The sequence below is a fragment of the Xenia sp. Carnegie-2017 genome, unplaced genomic scaffold, assembly GCF_021976095.1.
Source record: "Xenia sp. Carnegie-2017 unplaced genomic scaffold, XeniaSp_v1 HiC_scaffold_20, whole genome shotgun sequence".
NCBI lineage: Eukaryota > Metazoa > Cnidaria > Anthozoa > Malacalcyonacea > Xeniidae > Xenia > Xenia sp. Carnegie-2017.
The window spans coordinates 16,682,622-16,710,565 of NW_025813483.1; the positions used below are offsets into that span (position 1 = coordinate 16,682,622).

Here is a 27,944-nt window from a genome sequence, read left to right on the forward strand (position 1 = left end):
TAAAATTACATAAAACATAAAACCTAAAAATAAAAAATTAAAAAATCTATCGATTTCCATTCAGCATATCGTATTTTTATAATTCGTGTAAGTAGGGGTCACCATGAAGATAAAAAAACGCCCCTTTGCTAACACTTGTTGTATAGATCAAATATAGCAACATTTTCTGAAACAATTGCTTGAAAGCTTCGAAGTTATCAAACGAAGATCACAAAAGGATTGTTACGCAAATAATGTTTTTCCATAACGACAAGATTTCTCATTCTCTATATCAGTCGTCACTATAGTTTAATACACAAACTAAAAATCATATTCCATTTTTTGTTTGTAATCAATACATTTGCTTACATAGTTTTTAATTGTAAACTGCTAAATGACATCATGCACCATACATCCATAATAATTTATATCTATCAACAAATAAGAGTGTCTTTACTAACTCCCCATCCATGACAATGCATTTTATACATGTACGTATAATTGCACCAGGCAACAATGTTATGCACAATTGTACGCTAACAAAACTATTAAAATACTACTAAATAATAACAGGCATGCATATATAGTTTATACATAATATTGTGCGCAGATAAAACTAAATGATCACATATTTTCACAGTAATGATCGAGATAATGGCTGCATGCTTTCCATCTTCGTGAATAAGTTTATCAAAGGAATGTTTTTTTGCTCTAATACCAACAGAGAATACTGAATAGGTACTGTTACCGTCAGATCCTTTGTAGCATTAATGCTGTGCATCATAATTGCTGGACAAAATTTAAATCAAATATGAAATAGGGCATGCTTACTAGTATAATTCTTTAGGAATAGCGAAAAAGTGATTTGAAACGCGGCCAAAACTAGAATTTGATTAGATTTATAGTATGCCATAACCATCAATAAAAACAAGCAGACCCAATCATATTGTTTGTCTCTCATATGGCTGTTTTGTTTATGAAGCACTCAAAGCAATATTATACATGTAAGGCGAAGAACATAATTCTATTTATGTCCCCCGTTTGCTTTAAATTAAAGTCACTAAAAATTTAAATAAATTGGCAGACAGTTTTTTTTCTTTTTGTTGTCTATTTTGCTTCAAAGCAGCCACGTACACTGAGTGTGTCAAAATTGACCTTGTTATATTATACGGTGAACACGTTTGATTTTCTACTGTTTTTATTGATGCATATTGCGTTGTGTGTAGTCACAAACGTAATTTTCTTGACGAGAAGTACGTCGTTGTTTACTATTTAACTAACAATTTAATAAAGACCAAAGATATGTTGCAAACCAATACAATTATTCATAATGTCTTAAAGAAATTTAGTTTCCAAATTGTGTTGCCTGCTGTCCTTAGGCGTTTGTATTTGTTTCTGCTGCTTGTGGTGGGGGTACCTGTGGCCAATCACGTGATATGACTTTAAGTCGTGCCTTCGCTTGCTTATACTCGTTCTTGTTGAAATACTGTTTGAAAATTCTGTCTTTGTCGTAGCTGTCGCGGTAATGGTCGGCTCCTTGAAGTAAAGTCAATACAACTCGCATGTATAGGTCGGGCATGTTCTCCTCGAGGAGTGAATCGCGAATCTCTTGAACCAAACCTTGTTTAATCTCTAAAAAAAGAGTGAAAAGAAAAACATGTAACATTCTACTGAATCAAAAATCTACAGTAATAGGAGATAAAATCTTTTTGTTCGGTTATCGCTAAAGTTGAAAAAGTGTCAACAAAAGCTCGTATCGTGATAATTGAGTTCGGAGGGCAACGGTTTTTTTCTATTAACCTTGGTTGTTGAGATAGAATCTTGTGCCTACTGATAACTTTTCCTTTCGTAGTATTCCTTTTTTAACAAGGCTATCAAGGGTAACAACTGAAGAGCTTTGATCGTCATTCTTGTCTACACTTTCCTCCAGCCAATCAACAAGTTCTCTTGGCGTATTTCGTTGGGTAATGATGTCAGTCAGTGCCATGGTGTCCAAATACGTCGATGTTTCTTGTACATGGTCAATCTGAAAATAAAAAAAAGCTTAACAAACTATCATTAGTTTCACTGACTGTACAATCTTACATTTTTATTTCTTTCCTTTAACAACTTAACCATCAATTTTTACTCCGGCAGTAAAGATTATTAGTACTTTGATAGACTCGCGCGCGTATCTAATGATACACACATGTCCCAGCATTCATTAGATCTGAAAGGTCCTTCAACATTAAAGTGGTGAAGGAGCTGCCTAAATAAGTCATTTTCATGTGTGTTGTTGGCGTTGGTTTACTTACTTTACTAAACACATCGGTCTTCATAAAATTTAGTGTGGGATTTCGTACAACATCATCTACGTTGTTGAAACAATCATACCACAGGTTACAAGCACAATAACAGGATCTGCGCAGTATTAGTAGGATCTGTATGTCTTCAGGAATTCTAACTTGGTTCCTGCTTTAATGATTTGAACATCATTGACAATGCGGTATGACAATTCTTTTAAGCTTACCGAAATACGACAAATACCATTTAAATAAAAAATAGTCCTATGATAAACCTGAATTATACTCATCAACATTTGTTTGCTCCTTCGTTGCATTTGAATGTGCGTTGTGGAGTTGGTTTTTTTTACTTTGGTTTTGTAAGTAGATCCATTTGTTTTATGGTGCCATTTAAAAGTGCCACGACATGTTAGACTTTCTTGTTAAGTGCACAATTTATCAGAAATTATTGCCAACGCACCCTTTTATTGTATTATCATACAAGTGATACTTTTCACCTATCTTTAGTGTGTGCGTGGGCGTAGATGACTCGTTAAAATAGTAGTCTATTCGACCCATTGAACTGTCAGTTGTATAAAGTTTCTTTTACTGTCTCGTAAGACTTAAACACATTTTTACGGCAATAAAAACAACAGTTTGGAAAAAATATGTACATGGGTCATAACACATGCAAAATCTATTTATTTTCTTAAAGAATAGCAGATTGGTCTAATTGCCCGTGTGCGTGTGCGTGCGTGCGAGTCTTAGGAGTAGGCTGGGATGAAGCGAATACAATTAATAGTAAAATTTGGCGTTGATAGAAAACACAAAATAGTTTGTAGCTATAGCTAAATCAATGGAAAATGTTTTTTTTTGTTCAGAGATGAAATTTTCGCCTCGGAAAACACTTTCTTAAATCTCCTCATAAATGTACCCAGCTACATCAATTTTTATATAGTACATATAATTCGCTTTTTTTTCAAACCACGAGGAGCGCTTGCGTCAAAATCGTTTGGAAATTAAAGCACTTGTATACAAAGTCCGTAAGAAACTTTGATATTTATGTAATGTATATTGATACATCAAGATTTGACCATTAGCTACTGAAACTTTCAAAAACTTATGAAATTCACACTTTCAAAAAATGTTATAATCACCGCTTAGTGATATAGCTATCCATACCACGGCTAATATCCATTAATTCGCTTATCGAAATAAAGTGGTCTTTAAAATAGAATTTTAAAGAAATCTTTTGTAATATCCAAAAAAGGCATCTTCTAAAAAATTAACTTTTAATGAAGCATTGACTGCAACTGTAATTGTTTTATTCATGGCGTTTAATATATAGCTACGTTTCAACTACAGAAATTCTTCTATTTATTGCAGCGATGCGCTGCTTTTTCCGCATTTTTGTGACGCTTTTTTGCAATTAACCTCAAGAATTAACTGTAAAGAAAGTGCTTAGGCGTATATCTACGTTTGAACAATGAGAGCGCATGCTTTGTCTTAAAAGATTATCTCAAAAGATCATAAAACAAGTATTTGCCATCTGTCATTGACGTATAAGGAAACGTACACGTTGCTCATTTAGTTTATCTTTTTAAACATGACGTCATCATCCTTAGGACATGCCGTTTCCCCTTAAAATTCGATAAAACAAAACATGAAAATGCCTATAACTCAAGGCAAAAATGGGGTTTTTAGTTTGTAGGTGGCAATTCCAAAAACATTCCTTTTGATATATCATATTTTGCGTGTTGCCCTAATCCTAAAGTACCAATTTTTCGGGATATAGCTATTTTAAATTGTCGTCAAATCGATTTTTGATGATTGCAATTTTTAAGTTTTTTCTGCCATTCCGCAGTTCTTAACTCAATACTAGCAAAAAACGAACATTTTTTTTATAAACCACGATAACGTTACGCATTCATAATATCAATCTGCTAAATATTCTTGTTTGAAAACACATTTCTTGAATTTCAATAGCGAATGGATGACATAAATGCAAATGAGAAAACAAGAGATATTCATATAATTCACGCGAAGTTTTTAATATTTCAAATTTACACCGAAGGCCTTTAATTAATTTCATAAATATAAAGCGTTTTGTTATGCATACACACACCGATAGAGCATCTATTTTGTATAAAAATACATCTTCCTTATCGAAAATATTCTTATGAAACCATATTGCTTCTCAATGTGTCACTTGCTGATTGTAAATGTTAATACAGCTTGGCCTGTCAAGTATGTAAGACGACGTTTCACCGAGGCGGACTGGACGTCTTTTAATTTCAGACGCTTTTCATTGTTAAAGCATGTTTTACGTAAAGCTTTGTCGACAATATGATTTAAAGTTTTACAAACTTTACTTTTCATCAAGGACCGAATCATACACGTCTCACGGTGACATGGAAAGTAAAAAAAAATTGCATTATACATATACAGGTGCATGGGGGTGGCAAATATGCTCATAATTTATGTCGCTGTCGTTGAAAATATATAAAAAAACCAATGTAGTTTTGTTTGGAAAAACAAACCTTATAAAAGGAAGGCGAAGTAGATTACACGATTATTATACATATGGACATATGGATATATTTATTTTCTTCTCAAATGCAAAATACCTTGACAAAGAATCGCTACATTGTTTCAAGCTATGTGTGTGGAAAAATTGCACTAAATAACACACGATAGCGTGAAAAATTAATCGACGCGTCTTTATGATCGTTTGCATCAGTGACCTCCACCTCCATAGACGATATTTATATAACAGATAGCAACTTTTTAATACAAACCGTTTGAATCTTTACAAAAATGATAAATATCTACAGAAGCATGTAGAGTAAGAACGTAACGCTGTGCTATAGTTTCAATACTTACTTCAACCATTTTCTTTTTGGAAACAAGACAAAGGCAAGTGGACAACGTATCATTGACCCGTATCTTGTCCATGACTAGCAAATCCAACAGACCAGCGCAGTAGACGCACACAAGTAAATGTAGGTCGCTATGTCTTCCTGATACTTCTCCGGTAGTTGAATTTTGCCACAGTAGGCAAATAGCTTGCGATAACTTCAGATCGCGTTCGCCCAAAGCTTCTTTGTCGTACAGAGTTGAGCACGTGATTACGTCAAATTTACCTGCGAATTTGTCGGCTATCTCTTCGATGTCCTCGTCGGCCATGATGATTTTCAAAATACTGGAAAGAGGATAAAAACGACGTTACGAGCACCTTGATAAACTGAAAGGGCTTCTTTCTAAATACAGAAATGCACCTGTTTAATAGTGACCTAGTGTAGTGCGCATGCGTAGACGTTCATTTCCGGTTAAAATGAACATAGGACTTACAGGATTGCAGCTTGTCACTGCATAATGATGCGTCTTTGCTAATGTATTTTAGCAATTAATGTATATAAGCACATTCGATATTCAAAGATGCAATTTTAACTATAATTTCACTTTCTTCGATTTCATTTTGTATTTGAGCGCGATAAACAACATGACAATTTTCCTAGCTATTGCTTCACGTTAACATGTTATAAGCATTCTGAAAAACATGAAAGGTGTAATCAACACTTTTGTTCTCATTTTTCTACGACTTAATTTAGTATGCAAAGTACAATTATGTTAATCCAAATTAAATGAAAGAGCTTCACGTCATGTGGAGAGCATCTTAAGGCTTAATAATGGTGGGCTTTAAAACAATTTTTACAAGACTGTGTATGGAATGCGCAACACTCACTCAATAGAATAACTTCATCAAACGCTTTTTTTAAATGTTATTTGTAAAGCGCAAGATTCAGTAAAAAAAGTGAATTCATTGCTTGGTGAAGGAACTACTGAAAATGAATAAAGAAGCAAGCAGGCAGAAGAAGGTTTTCCTTATTTGATAACACAACTGTTTATTCTTAAAATGTATTTTTTCGCTGTTTTTGTTTTAATATACATATTTATTGATGTTAATTGACATGAAAACATACGAAAAATGTTGTCTATGACGTATAACTGTTTCTTGGTTCACAGTATAACCGTCTACCTCCCTTTCTCGTATTCTTTCATTCAACAAAACAGAATTGATTATGTTTGTTGGGGAAACTGCAAATGGATGTTGTAATTGATGTAATAATAAGGTGACGAATAAGGAAAAAATAAGTGATGTTATATTTCACACCACAGTCCTTGAAAAGCCCAATCTTTGAAGGAAATTGCATTTATCTTTCATTTTTAGCCTAACTAAGTCTAGCCTAGCTTTGCTTGTGTATGACAACAAAAATTGTACGAGTTGGACTATCGAAAAATTTGCCTTTGATAACGCCCGTCCATTTGGATATGGTAATATATTTCGCTAACTGTAAAGCATTTCGATGATCTCAAGTTCAATACTATTGTGTGGGGACATGTGTTCTATTTAACTCCTAATAGATAGAATTAGGGTTAGAGAATTGCTCTTAACCTAGGTTAGGTTTACGGTTATGGTTAGGGTTAGGGTTAGGGCAAGTTGTTTAAAATATCTTTAAAGAATAAAGTAAAAAACTCATACTACGGGAAATGCAACAGATGCAGTTCACGTTCATTTTCTATAAGCTCTGTAATAACCATGTGTCTCATGTAAGTGTGATGTCTTATCGTAATATCAATTAACATTATACAATAAAAAATGTTAAAATAGTAGTAATGCAAAGCACAAGATATTTCTACAGTATGTAGAAGTAAAAGTAAAACACAGTAAGAAAGCATTACAATAAGCTCAATAATTACAAGGTAAGATCATACCTGAAATATATATTATGTTTATTGACTATTCATTGTAGACAGCCACACGATCCTTGACTTCAAAACATGTACACAGTCAAGGGAAGAACGGTATTATCAAATTAATTAAATGTTAAAAATTCTATATAATTTAGTCGTGCTAACGATTTAGCAATTTCTTCGCGATTAATATGCTTATGTACTTTAGTTCACTTTGATCGCTCGCTTTTCTCACAACAAATAGATTTCTATGATGCTAGTTGACCGCTGACCAAGTGGAGGTCGTACTTAAGTCTTTGTGACTTGTGTGGGTTACTATAATGTTGAAGCAAGTTATCTTGCGTATTTTGAACAGTAATTAGCTCTCGTGTTTGCTATCTGTGTGGTAAGCATGGTATGAAATGTGAAATCTGTTTAGGGTTCGTCGACAAATATATTTCGTCACGCACTGAGGACTTTGTTTGCGATGGGGTGTAGCCTAGAATCCCCAATTATAAAGTGGGACGAAAACTGATTTAATAAGTATCATTTCACAATGTTTAATACTCACAGCAATAACGTTTTGGCGAAAGAAAAAATATCTCCTGGTGGTCTGAGCACTACACTACTATTCACAAGTACGAACTGCTTTTTTGTCATCTTAAATACATTTTTGTCGTTGCTCCGCGACGGCGTAGTCTCACCTTGGATGCAAATTGTTCTGTTTTTCTTATTTTTATATATTTGTGCTTTAGCGATCAGTGTGCTCTTTATTCATTCATTTCATTGCTAATTTACATTAACAGGAAAATGTCTAGAATACAGACAACGTATTCTTCAACAACTAAACGCAATAAAACATTTGGCCAACATTCGTCGTTTTTACTAACAATTATTAATCTAAAATCTTCATATCAAACGTCAATATATTTGACTTGTCGTGAAACATGCAGTTATATTTATTTGGCAATCACTGACTTTGGTAACGAAAAGGCAAACTTTACAAATATAACAAATTAACAATTTGTCCATAAAGATGAATAACTACAAGCAATGAAATATTTAATGAGCATTACAATCATTACTACTAAAATCATTCATTAAATAGAAGCGCAGTATGAAATTCTAAATGGTAAATTTTCTTTGTAGAAGCCACTGTCGATGTTATGCCTGATTTTGTGGTCACTTAGGATATTTGAGTCCGAGATGCAATTTCTTATGGCGGCAGAAAAATATTGAAATCACACTGAGTTCATTTGTAACAAATTTCTGTAGACTCTGAATGCAACTAAGTAACTTTGAGGTGTTGTCTTGAAAGCGCTGGCTGAACGATGTTATTTCATATCATGAAAAGAAAAATCACTTATCACAAACTCATCGTAAACATAAGCAAAACCAATATTTACATATCAGGCTTCGGTCATAGAAAAGAAGTTTTGATTGTCTATCCATGAAAACGAATCATACGTTTTTAATTCATATTTGACTAAACTTATATGACGCTTATTTAGCTTTAGCTATCATCTGTTTAATGTCTTTGATCGCTACATATCCAATATCTTTATAAATCCGAAGTAAAGCATTTAGCTTTCTTTTCGGTTACTACAATTAGAAATAGACAATGTTTGAAAATATATCAGTGTTATCGCATACCTGTTATTTAAACTGCTTTGGTATACCACCAGATAAAAAATTTACGCACTTTAATACTGACATACACACGAATTTATATCTGAACCAACCCAATCGACTCACTTGAATTTTAAATTATTGAAATTAATTGTACCGACAATTATTTATATTTGAATGATATTTGCTTTGAGTTGCAGTCACAATTACGCAAAAAGTATTCATCAAGTTGTATATGAAGTTATGGTGATGTATGGAACCTTTAATGAAAAAGCAAGCGTAATTTTTTTTTCATCGCAGAAATATTAAAGTAGCTATAAGGTGTTTTAGGTATAAAAATCATTAAAATGTTTTAAAACCAGAATTTTTAATTAACTGTGATATAGTTAAACTTGAAACGAGTTTAATTGCGTCCTTTAAAACTTATGCGTAATTTAAGAGCAAAAAATAATAAAGTAAAAATTTATGTGATGAAATAAAATACATAACTCTAATAAATATGAGTTCTAAGTTATATATGATTCATCATCATCTGCCTTACATTAAATATAGTAAGGAAGATGAGCTTTGGCCCGCGACAGTGGCATACTCGGCGAGGATTTTCTGTTAAGAGAGGCTAGTTAAAAAGGAAGGGTAGCCACAACCAGTGGCGTAGCTAGAGGTCATGCTTGTCATGCTGAGCATGACTTACTTTTTCGGCAATTTTGATTTTTTTCGATAATTAATTCTTTCATTTGTCTGTAAGACGTAGCTTTTGGTTTGCAGGCTTTTACAATAAAGTGCATGGAAGAAATGCGCTTGAGTTTTTGGACTACGCGTTGTGTTACGCAAAAAAGCCCGCAATTAGGGAAAACCTTAGCCACCTGAGCGCTGGATACGTTGCTTATTGATGACGTTTGAAACTCCTGCTTTCCACTTGAGAGCATGACTTCCTTCGAAAATACGCTTCTTTGATTGGCCAAATTAGGCTAAGTTCTTGCATACTTCCGCCAAAAGTCATGCGGAAGTCATGCCATGAACTCATCGCAGGAGTTTGATTGTTTTGACGATACGCTATTATACGATCATATAATTACTTCGATTGTTTATTTCGGTCATGGAAGGAGTTGAGCAAAATCAATCGACGATTTCCTTTTCCCCCTTTGATGGTCAGGATATAGTAGCAGAGCTGGTAGAGAGATCGTTTTCCTCACGAAATATTAGTGAGCAGAAACAAATAGCTCGCATGTCAAGGCCGATACCGAAGCTTACACTAAAGACGAATGATAGGAGCTTTCAAGAAAGTTGGTATTCGAACAAGGACTGGCTGTGTGGTAGTGTGAGGAAGAATAGATTGTTTTGCTGGCCATGTCTTTTGTTTCATTCTTCCCCTAGAAAGTCTCCATGGGCTTCAACAGGCTATCATAACATGCATAGTTTTAGTGGTGACAGCATAAAACACGAGAAAACAAAATCTCACATGGAGGCATACAAACAGTGGAGGTTATTTGATTCGAGGGAGAGTGTTGATGTTTTGTTTTCGAGAGCTCGGCGAGAAGCAGTAGAAAAAGACCGGGATAAGATGAGAATTGAGCATTTTCATTCTTTAAAAAAATGTCCCAGATGGTCTCCCATTTCTAACCAAATTCCTCTTTTCAACTGAGGTGTGAGGGCGAGAATCTGGCGCCTTAAAACCAGACTGCTCATTAAAAAGGCTCTAATGAGGGCTGTCTATGTCGGAATCACATTTTTATACTTCCAGAGTGGATGTGTTGTGTGTTTCCTTGGCATGCTGATGAGCCCTGACATAGGGCGAAACAGTCCAAGACTGAAGGATATTTGAAAAATAAATCTAAACGGTTGTACGAGGCGTGACGTTCCATGTTATAGCTTCGTAAATAAAAACCAAAAAAAGCGTTTTCCGGGAGTTTAAGGCATTTAATTTTCAAAATTTTTGACGCTCGGCGCCAACCATGGTGGCGCCTCGTGGGCTGTGCACTAGCGTATGAGCATGACCTTGTTATCTCAACCAGCTTCGCCACTGGCCACAACTGTCTTTTAAACATTGTAATGTATGTAATTTTTTGAACGTATGTAAAACATAATATATTAAGGGGGGGGCAAGGATTTTTCATCTAGCATCTAGCTGTGTCACAAGCCCGCCAATTGAAAAACTTTCATCTTGGCAATCTGCAAATACTGTTCAGAAGATATTTCTCGTAAAGTTTCTTGATGAGAGTGATGAGACAGACAGAGGCGTAACTAAAACGTTAATTGCTGGGGGTGGGGGTGGTGTATGTTCATATATTCCGTTGTGCCCTACTGATTTCTTTTGAACGTGATTTGAATTTCAAAATCAAAAGTAGGTTGATTTTATTTTTTGATTGATACGTTGTCAAAATGAGTAAATGACTTCTGTCTCTTTGTTTTATATTATTTTTGATTAGATTAGATAACAAAGCTCAAAATTTTCTCCGTCGCTTTTTTGTAAAAAATTGTGCTATTTCTGTTTGTTTCATTTAATCACACTATTGTTTATTCTTTTTGTTTCCTGCGAATTTTTTATTTCTCGAGCAATCTTTAAATTCAAAGTCACTTTAATTAAGGATTCAAACCTCACTGGCCACCTATAAACGCCAATACACTTAAAAACGTACCACAACCTACCAACAATATTTCATTCGCTGCAAAATCGTTTGACAGCAGTGCAAAATTCAGTAGTGATAGTGAAGGAAATATATTTAATTTAGTTTTAATCAAATACAATATATTATACATAGATATAGATAGGTTTTAATTAAAAAATAATAAATATATTTAATTTCAAAATGGCAGTCCTAATTTTTGTCAGGCATTGTAGGCTGTGTTGTGTTGGTAAAAATAAATGGTGAAAATTAGGATGTAGGAAAATGAGCGCGAGTTTTGAAAGAAGTTCATAATCATTTACTTTGAAGATTTGTCACGATATTATCTTGATTTTTCGTCGGTACCCCTACTCCTACTGCTATGCAATGTGCAATGTAAAAAATTGAAAAAGAGCATATTTCGGTGAATGTTATGGCTGAACAACGTTTACAAGAACAGCAGGTTGAGGAGGACGAAGACAGTCTTGGCGGGCCACTTGTCGTCAATAAACTGGAGGTATTTTGAAAATCTGTCGAAGTTTGAGACAAATACAGCGTTATAAAACTGCACATCCTATTGAATAAAATAAAGTATTACTGTCCTTGATGACCGAACTTTATCACAAAATGTGTCTTGAAGAATACAAATGTTCAATTCCACACGAATGAATCTGTACTTATTACTATACGTAGGAGTATTAAGAGTTGTAACCTAAACAGATAGTAAAAAAATACCTGCCATATCAGCTATAAATCAATCAGACACATATACATCTGCTGTTTATGCAAATATACGCTTGTGAAGTGCTGATTCTTCAGTATTTATTGATATTCACTGCCACTTGTATTTTATTTTCCAGCCAAATCCGTTATTTCTTAACTGAATTTCTTTTGTTATTTACAATGTTAATCTAGATAATATTAATGCCATTTGTTCAGGTTAAACATCACATCATTTTGTATTACATCAAGTTTAACCTTTTTATACAATATCTTTTAATATGGAAAAAATTTCCTTTGTTTGTAAGGGCATCAGTGAAATCAATGGAAATACAAGTTTGATATAATTATGCTTGCTTTTAGCAATTTGGTATAAGTGCCAGTGATGTAAAGAAACTTGAAGAAGCTGGATTGCATACCATAGAGGCTGTTGCATACTCTTCAAAGAGACATTTGACTCGAATCAAGGGAATAAGTGATGCAAAAGCCGACAAAATACAGCAGGAGGCATACAAGTTGATACCAATGGGCTTTACTACAGCTACTGAATTTCATGCCAAACGATCAGAACTGATATCCATAACTACAGGATCAAAAGAATTAGATAAATTGCTTCAAGGTATGTCAGCTAATAAAAATGATAAAATACAATGCAGCAAAGTAAAATGCATTATCTACCCAACAGGAATGTGAACATGGCTAGCTACAGCCAGTAATCTATTTAATGAAAAATACAGCACCAAGTTGCACAGTAAAGTGTGACTACTGACTACTGTTTGTTTCATATACTGTAACTGTGGTCAAGGCTACTCACATGCACACACTGTGTACCTATTTTTTATTCTTGTTCCATGATGACTTTCATTTTGCACATAACGTTCATTAGTTTTAGCTATTGTTGTTATTTAATATGTATAGTATTATCAAAGTAGGCAATTATTGATCTTATGAGAAAAATACAATTATGTAAAATATTGCATACCTTCTCCATAATCCCTTATATAAGATGTGTATTTATAGGGATTATTTAATGGAATTCTAGTCAAAAAAATGTTTTCATGAGAAAAAGTACATGACAAATCCAACAATGTCCTATGCAAATGCTGGGCCATCATTTCATTATAGGAGGAATTGAGACTGGTTCAATAACAGAAATATTTGGGGAATTCCGCACAGGAAAAACTCAACTTTGTCACACTCTGGCTGTAACTTGCCAGGTAATTTTGTAATGTACTAGCAATATCATGCAATAGCACTCATGCTCGTGGCAAAGATTGTTTTAAGTTTTGTAAAATATCTGATATGAAAATAACTTTTTGTGAAGCAACTGCTATATTTTTCCTATTACATGTATTGAACAAGTGACAACATGTACATGTCAACTGGAATTAATGTCCTATTCATACATTTATTGTAGTTACCCATTGATATTGGTGGAGGAGAAGGCAAGGCAATATACATTGATACAGAGAATACGTTTAGACCCGAAAGATTATTGGCTGTAGCAGACAGGTTAGATTGCTTTATTGTTATGAAACGAAAATTTATGTGAGCTTATCATCTGGCAAATATTTTTTTCTAGAAATTTCATAAAAAATTTTTTTCATAATACTGGTGGGTTGCATTTTCCGATGTTAATTTTGAAAAAAGAGATGGTTTGATTCACCAAAAGAATCGATGAAAGTAGGCTGCTCCCTTAACAAAAGTGACTTAGTCTTAAGTCATAAATATGCTATAAGGATCAGTCAGATTAAAGTTAACATAACGTAAAAACGATGGATGAATAAAAACTTTACATCTGTCTAACTATGTTTAGATATGGTCTTGATGGAGAGCAAGTGATGGATAATGTAGCCTACGCAAAGGCTTACAACACAGAACATCAATCACAGTTATTACTTAACACTTCTGCCATGCTTTCTGAATCAAGGTGTGTGTTTTGAAGTATGTTAAATTTGCAAATGTGCACTATATTTTCTAAGGCTTGTCAAAGATGCTGTTTGGAATGGTAAACTTTTCACGTCTCTAGTTTGTCTTTTTGGACATGTTTCAAAGACATACTCATGTGTATTTGCAAAACTTTGTCATAAAACGCGATCTGCATGGCACAAAACCGCAATTTTTTGTTGGGATAACTTATGCCAATGAAAAAATTCTTATAATAAAATAATTTTATTCTCCTCTGCACTCCTTCTAACCAAGGTTAGAGGGGTGCACACACACCCACACCCTCCCCCAAATCCTCCATCCCTGTATTTGAAGAGTGTTTCTGTGTTGTAGGTATTCAATAGTTATCGTGGACAGTGCTACATCTTTATATCGAACTGATTATTCTGGTCGCGGGGAGTTGGCTGATCGTCAAATGCATCTTGCTCGATTTTTACGTACCCTACTACGACTAGCAGATGAAGTATGAAGAAGCATAATTATTTTGGCATGAATTACTTGCAATCGGTCACTATAGCAGTTAACTGCCTGTTTTTCTACGAAAAACTGTTCGTGATTTCTATAAAACGAGCACTGACTACGTTGTAAGCACGTATTCTTCTGATAATAGATAACTGATTATCGAGGAATTATTTATTTTGCAGTTTGGTGTGGCTGTTGTTATTACAAATCAAGTTGTCGCTCAGGTTGATGGAGCGTCTGTATTTCAAACGGATCCAAAAAAGCCAATTGGTGGACACATCATGGCACATGCTTCTACAACAAGGTGATTCCCTTGCCTTGATACGGAAAAGAGGAAAAATAGAATTATGGGAAGGGAAGTTGATTGGCTTAGGTGATTTTCTCATAACGGTCTGTTTTAGCTGGTACTTGTGCTGTGTGCTAATCCTCAGGAATTTACCTCCCGAGCCCGTGCAAAGAAAATGCTGCTCCTTTGCACAGCACTAGCTGGTACTCCGTAGATAAACGTTGTATAAAGCTGTCTGTATATTTGTAGCCTTAAGCGAAAAGGATAAATGATGAGCAATCTCATTTTTTCACATATGTTCTTAGGTTATTTTTACGAAAAGGTCGTGGTGAAACGAGGATATGCAAAATCTACGACTCGCCTTGTTTACCTGAAGCAGAGGCAATGTTTGCCATAAATCCTGACGGTATTGGTGACGCCAAAGATTAGAAAATGAACTGAAAATAATTGCTGCATCTGAACTTATCGTCGAAATCACTATACTGAAGTGTAGTCATCTCATTTTGAGTTAATTGTTATTTACAGAAGTACAAAATTAAAATGAATTACAAAATCAAAACGATTTGTCGTAACTATGAATCAAACAGTTACAAGACCTCTCTACTTTCTTTTTTAACTCTTTTATTTTTACAAATCAAAAATTCCATTGAATTAAGATCCTTTCTAGATTAACTTGAGGTATCGAATTTAAAAATTAGTGGGTGACGTGAAGCACAAAAGGATGACAAATTCGCTATAAAATCCAAAAAAGTAATCAAATTGAATCAAACCTAGCAGGTACTTTTTCTTGAGAAACTGCAGGCATTTTTGCTTTGTCAGCGGCAAAAACATCTCAAAGCACATGCTTGGAATTTAATTTATGGCGCACGCGCTTTATTCTGTGTCTGCTGGACTAACACTGGCATTGTCTGTAGCTTTAAATGTAAAATGTGTTTGTTCTCTTTCATTATAAGGGCTGAAAAATGATTCAATTTTGAGTCATGCGATGGATTTTTGTGCAGAAATTGCCTCATGCAATGGAAGCAATGATAAAAGTAAGGAATTTGCTAATGCATCGAGTTACAAACGGGATGAAACATTTGATATAAAGTCCAATGGTAATGTCAACAACGACCCTTCGCAATGGCCGCTCAGGCATAACAACTACAATGAAAGTCTTAAGAGGCATGAATCATTATTGTTTAATGGGTTTGGAACAGCAAAAAAACAGCGCTTTACATACACCGGTCGAATTTCGCGCATTCCTTCTCGATATCTTGACACAGACTCTGATAGTGACGACGGAAATGTGAGAAAAGACGGTGTGCAAAACAGATTGAAAACGAAACGTACACGTCGGAGAAGAAAGCATACAAGCAATGGTAGCAAATTATTAATAAATGGCTTTAAAAAGAACGAAGAGTCGTTGTTTTTTTCCGTATCGGAACTAAACGTTAATGATACAGGGAGAAATGTAGGTAGGAATGAACGTCTTGCCAATATGGAATACACTCATGTTTGTGATGACTATTCTCCTAATGCTAACGATAAAATTACTCATGTTGATGACGAAACATCAAGCAGCAAGAAACTAGGGAAAAGTTTCATTCACCTAAATGGCGCAACCTGTTTGAGATCCACGAATAATAGTTCAGTCAACGAGCTAGAGATAGAAGATTCAACGATATTCAATTCTGTAAGGATAGGATATTCAAAGAGTAGTGGTTTTTGTGCAAGCACGGACAAAGAAATGTCTGGTGTTTGTAACGAGGAAGCTAAAGATTTGAAAAACGAGGACAATGAGAGTTATAAGAATGCAGTTTCAAATATTTTTGCTAGACGTAAATGTCATTCGTCAACGACAGTCGTCAGGGAAAACGACCGTTCAACAGACAACCAAACATTGCATACGACTGAAAACGTCAGTTCAAACTCTTTGCCTAATGACAACTTAAATGATAAAACTAGTGAAAATTCTGAGATAAATCTATCATTTAAAGTTAATCCAAACACTTGCAAGGAAGAGTATTCAGATAGAGCAGACTTGAATGACCTTGCAAGGAATATGTCGAGGAAAAAACGCTTAAATCGGATCAATAAAAGATCTGGCCGAAAGATTCTGTTGAATAGCAAACTTAAAGATACCATTTCTTTTTCTTCTGTTGGTTTTAACTCTTACCATAATATGGAAATTGATAATTTTGTTTTTGATAACAAAATGAAAGGTAATGTTCGAAAAAGAAGAAAGGGTGTTGTTAATGGAAAGGTAAATATATCTGGTGCTGGAAATTGTGGAAAAATATCCAAGCAGAAAAGAAAGTTGGCTGAAAATATAACAACATCAAAAGATGACAAGGCTGGTAAGAATGCTAGTGATCTTGATCGGGTATTGGGTATGCGTAAAAATATCAAAGGTGGTTATGAATTTCTTGTGGAATGGGAAAATGGTACAAGTTGTTGGGTTTCATCAAATGATATTATTAAAGACAAGCATAATTACTGGTTGCGTCAATATCTTGTGGAATGTGAACAAGATGTGTCTGTAGTCAATAGGGTACCATTTCAAGCTTATTGCTGTGACAGTCTAAGTTTAAAACACTGCAAATCTACAATTGAAGATATTGAACAAATGCTTTGTGTTGGTAATAAAACTGCTCAATCAACAACATCAAAAAGAAGTGGCTTGACTATAAAAATAGATGACCAAGTATCTGTTAAATACAAGGCAAATTATTGTTACATTTCTTTGCACAGAGATACATGCACTCGAACTGATATGTGCATGAAAAATATGATGGACTTGATTGATGCATTAGAAGATGCATCAAATACTGAGTGTGATGTTGTTGTTGTTGAGGGCTTGCAAGGTGCTCTTTTTTGTGGCTTGGATCTTCATGATATGTTGTCAAAAAGAGATGAAAGGGAAAATGCTATTTTGTCAAAAGCAAGGTAAATTTTTATAGTCATATCACCATGCTGTTTTTCTATATTACAATTCTTTTTTTGATGTCAAAGTGAATGTTATATGTGAGATCAGCCCATTATAGGTGGTCTGTCTTGTGTAATCCTCAATATTTTGTCTTGTTGTATTTTTGAGTCCAATAAACGACTTCTGAGACTTGCTGGGAACTTTCATATATATTCTGAAATCTCAATTCAAAAAATTTTTAATCAAACCTCATAATATATATTTATATATTTACATAAATACATATTTATACTTGTGGAAAGAAAGCAAAATTAACTTTTCATTTCATGTATGGAGGAAATGAATTTTGGTATCAAATAATTTATTGTTGAAATGTCATAATTTTTCATGTCAGTCTCAGGTTGGCCTTCTAGTCGTGTAATTATTTCAGTTCACTTTATGCAATATTTATATTTGACTCAAAAATATATGATGAGATATGAAGAAATACTGAAACATCCTGATTCTATTGTTGCTGCTAAAAATTAACAAAGATGTAGAATAAAAAAATATTGTAACTGGTCGTTTAATCTTGGGAGACATTGCCAAGAATATTACTCATTAATGAATAGTTAATGCTCTAATTTTTTTATGCTTGCTTTTTAGGTACTTGGTGCAAACATTAAGCAACTATAACAAGCTGCTTGTTGCACTGATATCTAAGTCAGTAGGGGGAGTTGGTGCTTTACTTGTATCATTATTTGATATGATATGTGACCAGGTTTGTTTCTCATCTCATATATTGAATGTGTTACTTATAGAAATTTTGAATGTTGCATGTTTTGAGTACTTGCTGTTGCTGAAATCAATATCAATTTTATGCTCAAGTAGAATTCTCAAAGAAAGTTTTTGCATGATATTTTCTCAATGCTACGCATTTCTTACAACCAATTTGGCTCTATTGCCTTATTTGCTAGTAACTCCACATTTAATAAAATTCTTGTGTTAATGATGGAATTTAAAAGAGATTATTCAACGTAAAAAAACACGCTTTTTCTCGGTAATGTTTTACTCAAATGGTAGGCAATACTAAAAAGCAGACTTTTGCTGAGAAAACGTTATTATCTCATAAATTAAACAGGAAATGTTGGTCACCCCACAAAAGACAAAAATAGTTTTTACTATGTTTGAAATGATGGACTCTATTTGGTTGAAACGTTTTGCCGGCAGCAAATAGTAATAGGAAAACGTTCCAAAAAATGAATTGTACTCGTTTATTAAAACATATAATGCCCAAAGTCAATTTTTTTCATGATTAGGCACTTTCGTCATTCTTTGTTTGTTGTTATTCGCGTTTGTACCTTTCATAATTTTATTAAAAGTCCATTACAACTTTGAATCAGTAAAATACGAACATATCCTAATAGTCGAAGGATCGACCTGTTTTATTATAAGGGGTACATCTTTCTTAGTCCGGCGGATTTGTGCCTTTGTTTGGAAGAATTGTGGGTTTTTGTGTTAAAAGCGCCAAACTTGGCCCATTTGTAGATTTTGACATGCTGTATAAAACTGGCAATGGACCCCAGTGTGATTGCGCCTGTAAACATAAAAACGCGCTTGCTAAATTATGACGTACAGTGACGTCACTAAAAAATTTCCAAAATTGCTGTTTTAAGGTTTAAAAGCACAAAACCAGATACAGTTGTGGATTTTCACTTCCAAAACAAAACAGACTGTAGATATAAGTTTGATTATACGTGTGAAAAGTAAAAACCGCTGTTTATAAAATGCTGCATCACTAGTTAATCATCAAAATTTGCATGTTTTGAGTTTCTACCAATTTTGGCACACCGGTAGGTTTTCATATGCTAAACGAAACAGACGAAATAAGTTCCACAGTTTCATTATTAATCATTGACACTGGATTACGAACTTGCTATCTTGGAATTTGTAAGGTCATTTCTTGAGAACCAGTGGTGTAGCCAGCCCGCAAATTTAGTCCTGTTATGTTAATTTTTCCGTGTTCACTCCCTGTAAAAACAATAGATTGCTAAAGAAATGAATTATTTTAATGTTCTAAAATTTACATAGCAGGACCAAAACCTGCGGGCTTGCTACACCACTGTTGAGAACTACTTCCAGCTTTACAAGGAATCTTGTTGGTCTTTAGTTCCGTGTTTTTTGCACTTGACCTCACAAATTATGCTAGATGGTTGGCTGTTCATGTTGGTGACCTGGCAAACACTAAGTGGTTACTTCCATTAGTCTCATCGCAACTCAACAAGGGTAACTTTACGGTGAATAAGAACAAACGCCTCTTTTCAGAAATTCCAATTGACCAGGCCCACGAACAAAACAGCAAGATTGTTAAAGGTGACGGAGGCGCAGTTGGACTGACGGAAGACATGATAAAGCTATTGAGATGGATGGATCGGGCCCAGAACGTTTTGGAGTTATCCTTGATTTTGAAGCATCGCAGGAGCTTATAGGAATATAGCCAATCATCGTCTCTTCACAATGCTTTGTTTTCAAGATTGTACGTCTCTTGTCAAGTTCGCAATGGTGACCTGAATAAAGTCATAAAAATCTAGGATTTTCTCTATCTCTCTTGCACTTCGGAAAACTGAGGTCACCAAAAAAATCTGACTTGCTGACATGTCTAGAAAGTCCAGTAGAACGAAATTGTAAAACTGAATCTCCAAATGCACAGGCTGTCATAATTGATGGTGCTGCAATTTTTCAACATGCTTTTACATTGTGCTTCTAACACTTTCCAAGAATACTGCAGCCAGGTTTTTGTTCCTTATGTAAAACACCAGCTTTGAAGTGCCCGAAGAGTAGACGTAATATGGGATCGTTACATTCAGCACAGCCTAAAAGCGTCAACCAGAGAAAAAAAGGGGAAAGGCATCAAACGGCGAGTGCAACCAGACACTTGAAAAACTGGCAACTTTTCTTTGTGATAAAAATAACAAAGCAGAGCTATTCAGTTACTTATCAGATGAAGTGGTGCGTTTAACTGCTGAAGAAGGACAAGAATTAACAACTAAGGACAAAGAAGTATTATGCAATGGTGCTTGTGATCTTTCAACTTTATCACCATGTAGTCATGAAAAGATCGTCACCAGGCTTGTCTTCCATCCAGCTGATGTTGCAGTGCATTATTCCGTCATCTTATTCAGGACAGTAGACACGGATGCTGTTGTCATTTGTGTGGCATTCTTTCCAGAACACCAATTAGACGAGTTTTTGGGTGGTGTTTGGCGCTGGAAAAGATATGCGTTATCTTCCAATCCATGAAATTTCACGACGTATGGGTCCTGATTGTTCGATCAGTCTGATTGTTTAAGCTAATGAGCACACGCCCTTCTCTTCACGCTGTTTAAATTGCACTTCCGCAAATTGAGCGTTTTGTTATATTAATGCACGATCGCACAAGCTCGTGTACGACCATTACCAAACCCCGCAAAGATCTATTCACCCTGAAAGGTAGATCTGTCAAATGTATTCCACCAACAAAATATGCTCTGTTACACTTGTTAAGAGAACTGTATACGAAGATGGCTATGTTTGGGGTACGTCAACAGAACATTCAGCACCTTTATAATGTGCAACTCTGTGGACCACTCTCCCGAAAGCTTCCAAATGTTTTCACGTTGTGTTAATATTACTCACCATTACTTTTTGCACTTTATGCAGTGAATACGTCTCTGCATTAGACGTATAACAAGTCTGAAATCCTTTAGTGACATCATGTAATGCATTAGTAAAGGGCGATCTTCACTGTTGTAAAAACAGTGAAATACAATCACACCGGTAGTTTTGTTTAGCATGTCAAAATCACAACTGTGCAAAATTTAATGCTTTTAAACCTTAAAACAATGATTTTGGAAATTATTTAGTTACGTCATATGACGTCATAATTTAGGAAGCGTTTTACGCTGTTTACAAGCGTAATCTCGCGGGGGTCCATAGCTAGTTTTATTCAGTATGCCAAAATTTAAAAATGGGCCAAGTTTGGTATTTTTAACCCAAATCTCACAATTCTGTCACAAATCTGCCGGACTAACAGTAATGTTCAATGGTATAGTCTTATCCATAATATTGCCCCTAGCTCATTTAGCTCCATCGTATTCTCATTGTTGCCTCGAGATGATGTCGATGTAAATGAAATCCTTACTTTTCTTGTAATTATGTTCTTTTTGAAAACATTTTGACAACGCATTTTTCCGAAACTGTTTTTGTTGTTCCCATACTGCAAGTTTTGGGTTGAAATGAATGATCGTTTTTAATGCAAGTTAAAGAAAGTGTATGGCCAAGATGTTTATCCATAAAATAAATACAAAAAGGAGTGAAAGAGCTGGAAAGTTTTGAATAATTTTTTTGTATTAACCCAACTATCGACATTAAATATGACACCACAAACAAGAACAATTTATTTTTTGGTGTTATGGAATTATCTCTAACAGTGGAATTACCCTGATAAGATTTATTATGTTTAATATTCATTGAGCTTTCGACTCGTTGCTTCGAGCCTTCATCAGAATGAGGAAATTACTACTTACATGTGCTTTTAGCTTGTAGACGTTTAGAGCGTTTAATTGGATTAGCGGGTGGATTAATGTGATTGCATGGGGTGGATTGCGTTGCCATGGGTTTTTTGGTGTGTTGTTAATATGATCGGTGTTGATATTATTAGAGTGTAATGTTGAAGTTTTGGTGTTGTTTGTAGTTTTTCTGTCCTTTTTCTTTAGTTGTGAGTATATGATGGGTATGTCAATATGTCTGTTTATTGTGTCGTTGTCTTTACTGTACCAAGCTTCTTTAAATTTGCGTACGTGTTTAGTCCATTGTTTAGTCTGTGCGCGTTCGAGTACTTTAGTTTCCGTCCAGTAGAATGTGTGGTTGTTTCCGTGGGTATGTTCTGCCGGTAGTGAGTTCGGATCTCGTCGTTTTATGGCGTTTTTGTGTTCTGTGAGTCTTGTTTCGATTTTCTTTGATGTTTGTCCTATGTATTGCTTTTACATGGTATCAAGCAGATCGCGTCAGTTGTATCATGAATTGTTGTTTTGTCTTTATGTTTGGTGAAACATGACTTAAGTTTTTGTGTAGGTTTTTTGGGTTTATAGTTTTGTTTATGAAGTTTCTAGGGTAATTGTTTTTAATAATGCGGAGTAAACGTAGTTGCGTTCTGTTTTCATGGCTTCTTCTGTGTTACGATGAGTGTTTATCCTGTTAAAAAGTGTTCGAATGCAGCTTATTTTGTGTTGTGTTGGGTGATTGCTGTTGAAATCGAGTATTTGGTCTGTGTGGGTGGTTTTGCGGTATACCTGCGTGTTTAGTGTACCGTCATCTGTTCTGGTTAGTAGAATGTCGAGGAAGGTAAGTTGTTTGTCGTGCTCTTCGTCTTTAGTGAAGGTTATGTTCTTTGTGGTATTGTTTATGGTGTGTAGAATTTGTTCAGTTTTGTCTTTCTTGACTATGGCAAAGATGTCGTCGACGTATCTTTCCCATAGTCTGATGTTTGTGTTGTTTGTGACTGATTGTGTTTCGAGGTGTTGCATGACGGCTTCTGCGAGGAACGTGGATAGTGATGATCCCATTGGTGTGCCTAAAATTTGTCTGTAGTATGTGTTTTGGAAGGCGAATTCAGTGGAGAGGCAAATGTTGAGTAAGTCTAGGATGTCATTTTTCTCTAGTAGTGTTGTAGCTTGCCAAGTTTTGTCGTTTGTGAGTAGTTCGTTTGTAATTTGTTTGGCGATGTCTAGTGGTATGGATGTGAAGAGTGATGTCACGTCGTAGGATATCATGATTTCGTCTGATCGTAGTTTAACGTTTTTAATACTTGCGAGGAAAGTGGTGGCATTTCTGATGGTGTGAGGTGAATTTTTGACTAATGGATACAGAATGTAATATATATATATATATATATATATAGGAAGTTTTGTTTATTTGAATCTCCGTAAGTACACTGCTCGATGCGTAAGAGCAGAGCATAAATATTGATAATAATAAGAAAATACACAAAAACTACAATTTTATCCCGACAAGCCTGTTTCGTGCTTGTTATTCGGGACAAGTGTGATCGACAAAATTTCCTAGTGTGCGCGGAAGTTTAGAACAACATTTGTCATTCGTGTCAGATGAGTAAAATATCAAACGCGTGTGTCAGTTGCCTGAAGATCGCCCTACGGTGTGAAACTCCGAGTAGCGACAGCAAAAACTTGTCCATTTTATTTTATCTTACGCTCTTGTAGTATATAAGATATTGGGCGCTCTTTTATCCAGGAATATTCTCCCATTATTATATATATATTTATATACAATTTTGTATATTTAACAGGCTACATGGCACGGTGAAGGCATTTTGTTGTCTTGCCAAGACGAAAAAATCCAGAAGTTCAATGTTGCAAAAGATGCTTACACTTTACCAAGATTGTCTGGTCATTCACACTTGAGTGAGGAACTTTTAATGGGTGAACATTTTGATGAATCTTCTTTGGCTTTGACATCTTCATCAAATGAAAATTTTCTCACTGATGTTGCAATTGTGAACAGTACCCTGAGAAAAATTGAAAAAAATTTAAGAAGGATAGGGAGGTTTGAAAGAAAAACGTCTCCAGAAGTGCATAACTTAGGGTTAGATTGTGAACCGTTTTTTGTTCTGTTTGATGACGTTCCTCTCAATCTTGATGTTTCTAAGGAGAATAAAACTGCGGGCGAAGTGTGTGCTCTATGTGATATTGAAAATCGCGAATTAGTTAACGTGACGGAGAATAAAGTTACTTATGAAGACATATCTTGCAGCAAGTATATAAGCTTAGCCGAGCAACCATCAAACATTTATCCTAATCTTCACGTCGTGTCAAAATGTCCTTCGAGCTCCTACAATAAAATGGGAAAAGCCTGTAACCAAAACAACACCAAGGTAAAAGAAAATGTTTTCAATGATAAAATATGTTCTAGTGTAGATAAATTATTCGGTGATTTAACTACTGATAATCCAAGTTTGAAACAAGCATCCCCACTCACTCAATATACCCTTGAAAGTTTCGCCAATACTAACTATAGCAACCTAACTTCTACAACCTACACTCTGCCAAAACGAAATTTAAGTGAACGTAATTTTATCATTCAAAAGGCTTTGCAACGAAAAACTGATGTTGAAAGCGTTAGCAATGAGGTTGTGGAAGTAGCTTCTGAGGCATACGCAATTTCCAATGATGGTCGACAAACTGCAGCTCGTCTGAACTTGGGCCATGAAGCTCTTACTAACGAATTGGATTCGTCCGTATCTTTTTCCGATATGCCAAAGGATTTAACTGTGGATATTCGCACATATAATGAAACTGATTTTCTTGATGATAAAGGTGTTGAGAAAACAAAAGAGAAACCCATCATCTTAATGACTTCGAACAATACTAAATTGAATGGAATTTATTTGAATGACTTCGATGATCTCACCAACGTGCAGAATTGCAAGAGTGCTAGTGATTGCTATAACGATAGAATATGTAAACAACTTATGGACGATCTTCTGTTACGGATATGTACAGGTAATGATTTCCCCAAGAATGATGTGAAAACCGAAAGGGGAGTGAATTTTGGAAAGTTTTTCACCAGTGATGGCGACCAAATTCCTCATGAGAAGGATTTATCATCTAGGCCTTCCATTGAACATACTGTAAATAACACGTCACATACTCATGCCAAAGCAGAAACTCGCCTCCTTGAAACGGAAGACGCTGAAATTGAAGAGCAACATTCAGAAAAAAATTGTAAAAAAAGTGCTCGCAGTTATATTTTAAATCCCATTCACAATATTCCTGTATCAAAAGAAAACATTCTAAAAAAGTCAATGTCTTCTCCGGTATTGACGACTTCCTCAAACACTGCCATCGGCACTGTAAAGATAGATGTTAGAACGCAAGCATTAGATCGTGCTGTTATGTTAGACAATATGTCTGGTCGTATTCTTTGCCATGATAACGAACAATCTATTGTGAACGAAAGGGCCAATCTTGAAAGCTGTCAAAAGACCTCAGTCGATCGATATCTTACAAAATTAGAAGCCCAAATTAAGGAAGAAAAAACGCTGGCAAATGAATACTTAAATGAGTTTTCGAGATTGTGGAAAAGTCCTTTTTTACCCAATTATAAAAAATAAAGTCGGTTAAATTGCCTATTGGACATAACTTGCATTTGAAAAATCCTTTGTTTACGGTTTGTATTTTGTAACTTTCGTAAAATGTTTGTGTGTGCAATCATTTGTACAAACTTCAAGTTGTATATACATGCAGTTTGCCTAAAAATTTGGAATAAGCACTTTAGAACCATATTGTTCTCTGTGATTGATTTGTCTTTAACGAATCATTGAATGAATTTTGCTGTGTGCCTTTTGGGTTTGTTCCTGATTCTGATGGTCACTAGAACACAACTGAAGAGACGTAATTGAAGATTTTTTAACCGTTTTTCCATGTCAATTTTCTTATCTCTAAAATGTGAATCGTTTCATAGTAAATCACGGTACCATCACTACTGTGTGATTTTATTTGACTATGTATCGTCATTACTGTATGAATTTATTTGACTATGTATCGTCATTACTGTATGAATTTATTTGAGTATGTATCGTCATTACTGTATGAATTTATTTGAATATGTATCGTCATTACTGTTTGATTTTATTTGACTATGTATCGTCATTACTGTATGATTTTATTTGACTATGTATCGTCATTACTGTTTGATTTTATTTGACTATGTATCGTCATTACTGTTTGATTTTATTTCACTATGTATCGTCATTACTGTATGATTTATTTGACTATGTATCGTCATTACTGTATGATTTTATTTCACTATGTATCGTCATTACTGTTTGATTTTATTTCACTATGTATCGTCATTACTGTTTGATTTTATTTGACTATGTATCGTCATTACTGTATGATTTTATTTGACTATGTATCGTCATTACTGTTTGATTTTATTTGACTATGTATCGTCATTACTGTTTGATTTTATTTCACTATGTATCGTCATTACTGTATGATTTTATTTCACTATGTATCGTCATTACTGTTTGATTTTATTTCACTATGTATCGTCATTACTGTTTGATTTTATTTCACTATGTATCGTCATTACTGTTTGATTTTATTTGACTATGTATCGTCATTACTGTTTGATTTTATTTCACTATGTATCGTCATTACTGTTTGATTTTATTTCACTATGTATCGTCATTACTGTTTGATTTTATTTCACTATGTATCGTCATTACTGTATGATTTTATTTCACTATGTATCGTCATCAAACCAATATTATTTGTCATTCTAGCATCTTGACAACAAACAGGTAAATGCTGCTGACTTACAGACTGACTGACTGACAAACTGTTGATTGCAAATTATAGTTTACGTAGGACTGCGTTATCTCTCTGAGATTTCGTTATGTGTTGATATGCAAACCTCTATCACATTGGTTTGCTCACAGTTTGATCAAATGGAGAAATATAAGATTGCATTTTTTGGGTGAGTTGAATCTTTTTATTACTGCTTTATAATGATGTGAACAAAAGTCTTTCTTTGTTGCTTGACTTTAAGTCTATTTCATTTTTCAATCCATTATAGTTTGTTGTAAATAAAACAGCACAAATCTTTATATGGCAATCAGATGATTCTCAGAACGGTGTGAGAAAATCGAGGCAGTAGAAATCAATGTATTTGATCTCTTTATACTTATGTTATAATGTGGATGGTACATAAGAAATCAATGTACTTGATCTCCTTATACGTATGTCATACGGAAAATGGTACATAAGAAGTCGACATACAGTCGAGTCTCCCGTAATAATCTTAAGATGTGATTTATCGTATTATTATTTTGTAATTCAGTTTAAAAGAAAAATGCTTGCATCATCAACTGTTTCCTAATACAGTTTACAATGAGAAAAATTATATTCATGACAATATTCCAGAGTCTGTTTTCATTGGCTTGAAGGATCTGGGACACAAAATGAAAGGATCACGGAGATTCTCTGTCGTTCAAGGAATTTATAGAAATAAATCGGGATACCTATTCGCAAAATCTGATCCAAGAAAAGGTGGTGTTGCTGTTGTTTTGCCGTAACAATAACGTTGATTAATTAAAGACGGAGGAGTGAATAAAGGAGAGATAGTTAAAGAAGCCAAAATCTTAGAGAATCTTTTGCGTGATGTCTTTGATTGAGACTGTAAGACTCGATGCATTCTGTAATAATAATATAAATATCAATTTTTACATAGTAATAATAATATTTAGTTTTTTCACGAAATTTGTTTTAAAAATGTCATTTTATACTATTTTTTAGTTAACGTGTTGACGTCAAGAAAAACATACATTAAACTGCTCAAAATAATAACATATATTTGCTTGTAATTTTTCAAATAGC

At 34.5% G+C, this 27,944-nt stretch overlaps 3 protein-coding genes and 2 long non-coding RNA genes across 7 annotated transcripts; 3 read left to right on the forward strand and 2 right to left on the reverse strand.

The window, feature by feature from the left end:
• Positions 1-271: 271 nt before the first annotated feature.
• LOC124441917 lies at positions 272-8,737 on the reverse strand. Of its 3 annotated transcripts, none has more exons than XM_046992390.1 (4): positions 8,628-8,737; positions 5,124-5,442; positions 1,780-2,005; positions 272-1,611 (listed from the first exon to the last, which is right to left on the reverse strand). In XM_046992390.1, the coding sequence occupies exons 2-4, from the start codon at positions 5,424-5,426 to the stop codon at positions 1,355-1,357; spliced, it is 786 nt and encodes a 261-aa protein (XP_046848346.1). In that variant the 5' UTR covers positions 5,427-5,442; positions 8,628-8,737; the 3' UTR covers positions 272-1,354. The 3 variants fall into 3 exon arrangements, with proteins under 3 accessions (XP_046848346.1, XP_046848347.1, XP_046848345.1); XM_046992391.1 differs by lacking the exon at positions 8,628-8,737 and adding an exon at positions 7,017-7,212; XM_046992389.1 differs by lacking the exon at positions 8,628-8,737 and having other exon boundaries at positions 5,124-5,510.
• LOC124441919 lies at positions 7,488-8,624 on the forward strand. Its single transcript, XR_006947036.1, has 2 exons — positions 7,488-7,612; positions 8,124-8,624. It is a non-coding gene; the product is annotated as an uncharacterized LOC124441919 (long non-coding RNA).
• A 2,561-nt stretch (positions 8,738-11,298) lies between the features above and the next one.
• LOC124442667 lies at positions 11,299-12,152 on the reverse strand. Its single transcript, XR_006947324.1, has 2 exons — positions 11,942-12,152; positions 11,299-11,780 (listed from the first exon to the last, which is right to left on the reverse strand). It is a non-coding gene; the product is annotated as an uncharacterized LOC124442667 (long non-coding RNA).
• LOC124442666 (DNA repair protein RAD51 homolog A-like) lies at positions 11,433-15,180 on the forward strand. Its single transcript, XM_046993158.1, has 8 exons — positions 11,433-11,723; positions 12,290-12,545; positions 13,052-13,143; positions 13,344-13,438; positions 13,743-13,856; positions 14,207-14,336; positions 14,518-14,639; positions 14,927-15,180. Exons 1-8 carry the CDS (start codon positions 11,640-11,642, stop codon positions 15,048-15,050), a joined length of 1,017 nt encoding a protein of 338 aa, XP_046849114.1. The 5' UTR covers positions 11,433-11,639; the 3' UTR covers positions 15,051-15,180.
• Positions 15,181-15,513: 333 nt separating this feature from the next.
• LOC124442311 lies at positions 15,514-26,518 on the forward strand. Its single transcript, XM_046992807.1, has 4 exons — positions 15,514-17,549; positions 18,175-18,289; positions 23,852-24,436; positions 24,650-26,518. Exons 1-4 carry the CDS (start codon positions 15,607-15,609, stop codon positions 25,673-25,675), a joined length of 3,669 nt encoding a protein of 1,222 aa, XP_046848763.1. The 5' UTR covers positions 15,514-15,606; the 3' UTR covers positions 25,676-26,518.
• Positions 26,519-27,944: the final 1,426 nt, after the last annotated feature.